We start from the raw sequence: 6,565 nt of genomic DNA on the forward strand, positions 1-6,565 counted from the left end.
GCTCAACGACTGAGCCACCCAGGCACCCCTCAGATACTTTTATTTTTTTTTTTTTAAGATTTTATTTATTTGACAGAGAGAGATAGCGAGAGCAGGAACACAAGCAGGGGGAGTGGGAGAGGGAGAAGCAGGCTTCCAGCGGAGCAGGGAGCCCGATGTGGGACTCGATCCCAGGAACCTGGGATCATGACCTGAGCCGAAGGCAGACGCTTAACGACTGAGCCACCCAGGCGCCCACCCCTCAGATACTTTTAGATCAGAGCTCATAACTCAGTGATTTGCTGGTGATGTTTTGCTTGGTATACATGAAGCTTTTGTTAAAAACAAACAAAACAATGAATGAGGATATACTTTCCAGCTCACCACTGTTCCCATTATTCCATGTTGTTTTACACATTTATTTATTTATTTATTATTTATCAGAGAGAGAGTGTGAGCAAGCACAAGCGGGGGAGCAGCAGGTAGGAGAAGCAGGCTCCCTGCCAAGCAGGCCCTTTATTGAATTACTGTACATTATATACCTATTTGTAAAACTTACATTTGTGAAAATCACATGCAAAGAAATCCTTGTCTTTTTAAACCGCTGAAAACTTTTTCTCAAATATATTTATCAATGTTGAGCCCCTCTCCTTACGGGCATAAAAGTTGAACATGCCACTTTTCTTTTGCTTAGCCCTCAAGATCTTTCTCTACATAGAACTCCAGGAAACTATCCTTCATTCCCAATCACGTGGAGTTGGAACAAGAAAGTCTATTTGTCATCTGTGTTCTTAGGTAGAGACTAACATCCCAAGTGTGGTACTTGGGGTTGGCAATGATAATAAAAATGTATAAATCAGTCCATTTTTCACTCTACTAAAAAATTTAAGTTGGCTATGTGGAAAAGCTTATGGTAAAAAAATAGTTCAACATCTGAACCACTTAATGGGTCAGGCACTATTCCAGATGATTTGCATGTATTTTCTGATTTAAACTTTATACAGCAAACTGAAGTTGGTACTGTTATTTCTATTTCATAGAGAAAGAAACTGAGGGTTAAATAAATTGTCCCTTGTCCAAGGTTACACAGCTAGAACTCAGTGAAGCCTGGACTGAAATTCAGAATGTCTAACAATCTCTTTAATGTTGAACATTTCCATGAAATGCATAGGTAATAAGACACAGAATAAACAAGTGCACAAGGCTTTTCTCTTTCATTGTGAAATGCAAAAATAGTTGGCAAAAAACCATTATTTTCCAGGTTAGTAGAAAATAAAAGACTTCCTGCCTCTCATTTCATTATTGGTACATGATAATGACTAAATCACAACAGGGCAATTCTTGCCTTTTGCATTCTTAGGTCCATTGAACCTTCTAAGTCAAAGCTATCTTTCTGAGGCCACGTAGAAATATTTAAGATACTCCACCATATTAAATTACCGTACAAATGAGATTTTGATTCAAAACAAAATTGTCACCCACTAAGCTCATGTATAAGAGTTATTATCTCTGAAATGCATTTATTTAAAAAGGAAACGGATTGTATTGCATTGGTAGAATAATATGAATATGGATTTTGATAAGAATCCCTTTATCCCTCACGGAACTACATTACTTATATTTAATGATCATCTTAGTTCAATAATACTTTTTTCATTAAATTTTTAAGTTATGGGGCGCCTGGGTGGCTCAATCGTTAAGCGTCTGCCTTCGGCTCAGGTCATGATCCCGGGGTCCTGGGATCGAGCCCCGCATCGGGCTCCCTGCTCGGCTGGAAGCCTGCTTCTCCCTCTCCCCCTCCCCCTGTTTGTGTTCCCTCTCTCGCTCTGTCTCTCTCTGTCAAATAAATAAAATCTTTAAAAAAAATTTTTTTAAGTTATTATTGAAAGGTAGTATCCAGTCTTTATTTTTTTTAAATGTAAACAACACTGAAATGTATAATAAACTAAGTGTAATCTTTTGGGTAACCAAATCACCCCCGGGGTCGCCTAGGTGGCTCAGTCGTTCAGCTCTGCCTTGGGCTCAGGTCATGATCCCAGGGTCCTGCTCTGCCGGAAGCCTGCTTCTCCCTCTCCCACTCCCCTTGCTTGTGTTCTCTCTCTCGCTGTGTCTCTGTCAAATAAATAAATAAAACCTTTAAAAAAAAATCAAATCACCCCCCTCTAAAAGAATCACTGTTAACAGTGTGTATTTCTCTACAGTTACAAGCTGAATGGTAATTCTTAAAAAGTATTTCAGTATCAAATATGTGATTTATTCACAATTTTTGCAAAATAGTTAATATTTCTACTGTTCACTCGAGCTAAATGCAGGAGGAAAAAAAATATAGGTTTGCATGATTTACAAGATGATGTTTTAGCTAGCATCTATTAAGGTGCTAGAGAGAGGTCTTGCTTTAAATTATAGCTGTCCACCCATTGCCTATTAAGCGGTTTAAAGCACTGCCAGTTCCTGAGTACAAAATTAGGAAACAAACACCAGATAGAGATATAGAATGCAATAGAAAAGTAGCATCGTTCTTCAAAAGGGCTTCACAAAATCTCGAGAAAAACACAAGTGTCGTTTAACAAGTAATTCCTAATAAATGTTAATTCACTCCATTTCCAAAGCAACAAGCTAGTAAAGGGTAAATGACAACAATGAAGTAAGAAGCTATCAGCTTTTCTTAGTTTCCCCCTTTCCCAAAGCACGGACCCCAACTCCCTCAACTAATTACTTCTGTCAGCAGCAGCACAATACATGGTCCACGTAACAGCCTAATCCAGGGTTCTGGGCCAGGGCTACCTAATCTGTGAAACTCAAATTAGGATAAAACCACAGACACGAGGATTCTCGCTAGCCTGGGGAGAGGAGAGGCTGCCCGCATCAGGCCACTGGGAAGCGGTGAAGGGTATTACTGGCAGTTTGCGTCCTACGCCAAGCTCCACGCTACCCGAACTCCTCACCGATCGTGTCCACGCGGTGGGTGAGTAGCAGAGTCCGGGAGCCGCACCGAGCAGCAGCGGCGGCTGCCTCGGTCCCGGCATGTCCTCCGCCAATGACTACCACATCAAAGTTCGCAGCCACGGGCGCCGCGCTGTCGCCGATCAACCGGGCCAACGGAAGGCGCTTTTTGCTGAGGGAAGCCGCGACACAGAGACCACAACCTCGGAGAGAAAACATAGCTGGAGAAAGGCAGAGTCTGACCCTGAACCTGACACGAACTAGGCGCAAAAACTTAGGAGGGAAAGCCTTCGGGCCGCAGCCATCTTTGTTCTGACGTCACAGCGTAGCAGTTTACGTCCAGCGTCAGCGCTGATTGGGGCTTTGGCGCGACTTTACTGCAGAAGCGAGACCGGGTAACTGTGCAGGTGGCCCAGCTGGTGAGAACCTTATTTCATGGTCCGTGGAGGCCTTTGATTACGTATGGCTGTGGATTGATGGCTTCTACTTGGCCATATTCTGTCCTTTTCGGCGATTGGCAGCCCTAATCTCCAGTTGGTCACCTACAGACAATAATTTTGATCACTTTGCCTTATAAGATTCTTTGAATTTTCTGGTAAACTATCACCTGGACTTGTTTGTTTATAAAGACTAGCCTCTGAATAGGAGGAGATTCGAAAGCAGTTAAAATATATTTGTGGATGAAAGATTCATGATGGCTAATTAGGGGAATCAAATGGTTGAAGATTAAATGTCCAGCCTTTGGAAATTGACTTTTTTTTTTTTGACATTTTTAAAGGCTTCATTAGAGAGGAAACCTTTAACTGGTTAGTGAAACAACCCATGTGGTAGTTTTAGTCAAATGATTATTGAAATCTATCAAATAGAAATGGAAAACTTTGAGACTTAAAGAAGATATAACTTCGTTAGCCTTCCTGATCCCCCACCTCTGTAATTATTGTCAGCATTTTGTTGCTAATGTTTCCTAGTTTTTGTTTGTTTGTTTGTGTTTTTTTTAAGGATTTTATTTATTTGTCTGAGAGAGAGGGACAGCACAAGCAGGGGACGGCAGGCAGAGGGAGAAGCGACTAAGGGAAAAAAAGCAGGCTCCCTGTTGAGCAAGGAGCCCAATGCGGGACTGGATCCCAGGAGCCTGGGATCATGACCTAAGCCGAAGGCAAATGCTTAACGGACTGAGCCACCAAGGTATCCCACCTCCTACTTTTTTTTATACAACTACTCATGCTACTATTATTTTGCACATACAACACTGATTATATTATTTTTCAGTTTGCTTTTTTTTTTTTTTTGAGCTAGAGAAAGAGAACGTGCAAGCGTGGGGGGAGGGTCGGGGGGAGAGGGAGAAACTCCTCAAGCTGACTTCCTGTTGAGTGTGGAGCTGGATCTCACAACCCTGAGATCATGACCTGAGCTGAAACCAAGAGTCCCATGCTCAAATGACTGAGCCACCCAGGCACCCCAGTTTGCTCCTTTTTTAAACAATGTATTTTTCACTCTATGCCATGTATATATGAATCTATTATATTTTAGCCGTAATTTATTTAATCAACTCCCAATTACTGGGCATTTGGATTGTTTCTAATTTTTTTATATTATCATCATCCTTGTACATATATCTCTTTAAATTTATGGGATTCTTTCTATAAATGAAGATACTAGGTAAAAGGATTCCTCAATGTTTATATTTTTGGTAATGGCTAAATTAGCTTTCTGAAAGCTTTGTGTGTGTGTCAGGTTGCATTAACAGTGTAAGACTATTTCATTATACTGTAGCCAAGACTGGATTTTTAATTAAGTTTTAAGTATAAATGTCAAGAAGATGGACACTTTATATGTGAATGCTTTTTTCCCTTCACAGCCCTTTCTTGATGCACTTTCTTTACCTGTCTTCCAAGACGTCAAGCTATTCTGGTTTTCCTCCTATTTTTTCTGGCCACTCCTTCTCATTTTTCTGGTTCCTCCTCCTTGAGCGCTCAAGCCCAAGTGCACAACAAAACCAATTCCCAAATCCCATCTTTAGGCCTCTATCTCCTGGGACCACTCCCAATATTAACTCTGTAGCAGTCTGGGTCCAGTCAGAATATGGAATCACATAGTAGGACACCTGGGTGGCTCAGTTGGTTAAGCCTCTGCCTTCACCTCAAGTCATGATCCCAGAGTCCCAGGATCGAGTCCCACATAGGGCTCCCCGCTCAATGGGGAGGGAGTCTGCTTCTCCCTCTGACCTTCCCCTGTCTCATGCTTTCTCTCTCTCACTCTGTCTCAATTAAATAAATAAAACCTTAAAAAGAAAAAAAGAGTCACGTAGATATTTAATATAAGAATAATTAACTATATTGGGGTACCTAGCTGGCTCAGTTAGTAAGAGCATGCAGCTCTTGATCTTGGGGTTGTGAGTTCAAGCCCCATGTTGGGGGTAGAGGTTACTTAAACAAATACTTCACTCTAAAAAAAAAAAGAGTAACTATAATAAAAGAAATGACAAATAAAGAAACTATATATGGTACCCTAGGGCTGAGGGAGAGTATCCAAGTAATAAATTCAAAAGGGTTCAGATCTCAAGTGCAGAAGGCCTTCAGAGAGTATGGGCTACATAACATAGGGGGCTTGCAAAGAGAGCAGCAGCTCTCTGTGGACCTCCTTGGCCACAGGCAGGCTGCACACAAGGCTTGTAGAAGGATCAACTTCTTGTTGTGTGACCATCTGGACCACAGGCCAGGCAGCAATTTGGTTTCCCTGTCTAGTAAGTTGTAGATGGGTTATGGCTGGCCAAGGTGGCAAGGTCCCAGAGGGATCACTTTCTGGGCCTATAGTTGGGGTAGACCCTACTAGATGTTCTCACATCTACGAGTCTGGCCTTTGCCGTGCAATCCCCTTCCACTCCTTCCACTATGTTGGAAATTGCAGGAAACCTCTTCCTCCTACATAGTCCTTCTGCAGCCTCTATTGAGAAAGGTGAACATAGTGGGCACTTTGAAAGAACTGCTTAAAGGAATTCTGTTGTTTATCAGACAGCATATATTGAGGGGTGTATTAAATCCTTGTCTGAGAAGCAATAAGTTGTTAACTGACACAACATCTCATACTTCACAAGCTCCAGCCATACTTGCTGTTGTTTGAACAACTAGGCATAGTTTCCCCTTAGATCCTTTGTATAAACTTTTCCTTTGTATTTACTTTTCCCTGAAATTGCTTTGCTTGAGAACAAGCCTGACTACACAATAGTCTTCCTTCCATTTTACAAAAAAAAAAAAAAAATACAGATTTCTCACATCACATTTCAAACTAGGGCTCATTGCCCTGGGGTGTTAAAAAAAAAAAGAACAAAAAACAACCTTTGTATTAAAGAGTATATATCAAAATATTGGTTTTAGGAAAACCTTTTTAAAAGAGTAATCAAGGCATTTTTGTCCATTGACAGATGAATGGCTATCAAAATGTGCTATATACTTTCAGTAGAAACATCCAGTCTTAAAAAGGAAGGCTGACAGGGGCACCTGGGTGGCTCAGTTTGTTGGGCGGCTGACTCTTGATTTCAGCTCAGGTCATGATCTCAGGGTCTTGGGATCAATCCCCGAGATAGGCTTGGTGCTCCGTGAGGAGTCGGCCTGAGGATTCTCTCTCTCTCTCTCCCTCTGCCCAA

At 41.6% G+C, this 6,565-nt stretch overlaps 1 protein-coding gene across 4 annotated transcripts in view; it reads right to left on the bottom strand.

The window, feature by feature from the left end:
• Positions 1-3,226, bottom strand: part of MTO1 (mitochondrial tRNA translation optimization 1) — a 32,738-nt gene extending 29,512 nt beyond the window's left edge. For 3 of the 4 annotated variants that reach the window (XM_028097784.2, XM_028097783.2, XM_028097782.2), the window contains exon 1: positions 2,925-3,226. In XM_028097784.2, coding sequence (XP_027953585.1) covers positions 2,925-3,141 — 217 coding nt within the window. In that variant the 5' untranslated portion in view covers positions 3,142-3,226. The remainder of the gene's footprint in view (positions 1-2,924) is intronic. The other variant, XM_028097785.2, reaches the window with a different exon arrangement.
• Positions 3,227-6,565: the final 3,339 nt, after the last annotated feature.

This window comes from Eumetopias jubatus, unplaced genomic scaffold (genome assembly GCF_037043125.1).
Source record: "Eumetopias jubatus isolate StellerSeaLion01/CBP00866 unplaced genomic scaffold, mEumJub1_p1.0 scaffold_6, whole genome shotgun sequence".
NCBI classification, from domain to species: domain Eukaryota; kingdom Metazoa; phylum Chordata; class Mammalia; order Carnivora; family Otariidae; genus Eumetopias; species Eumetopias jubatus.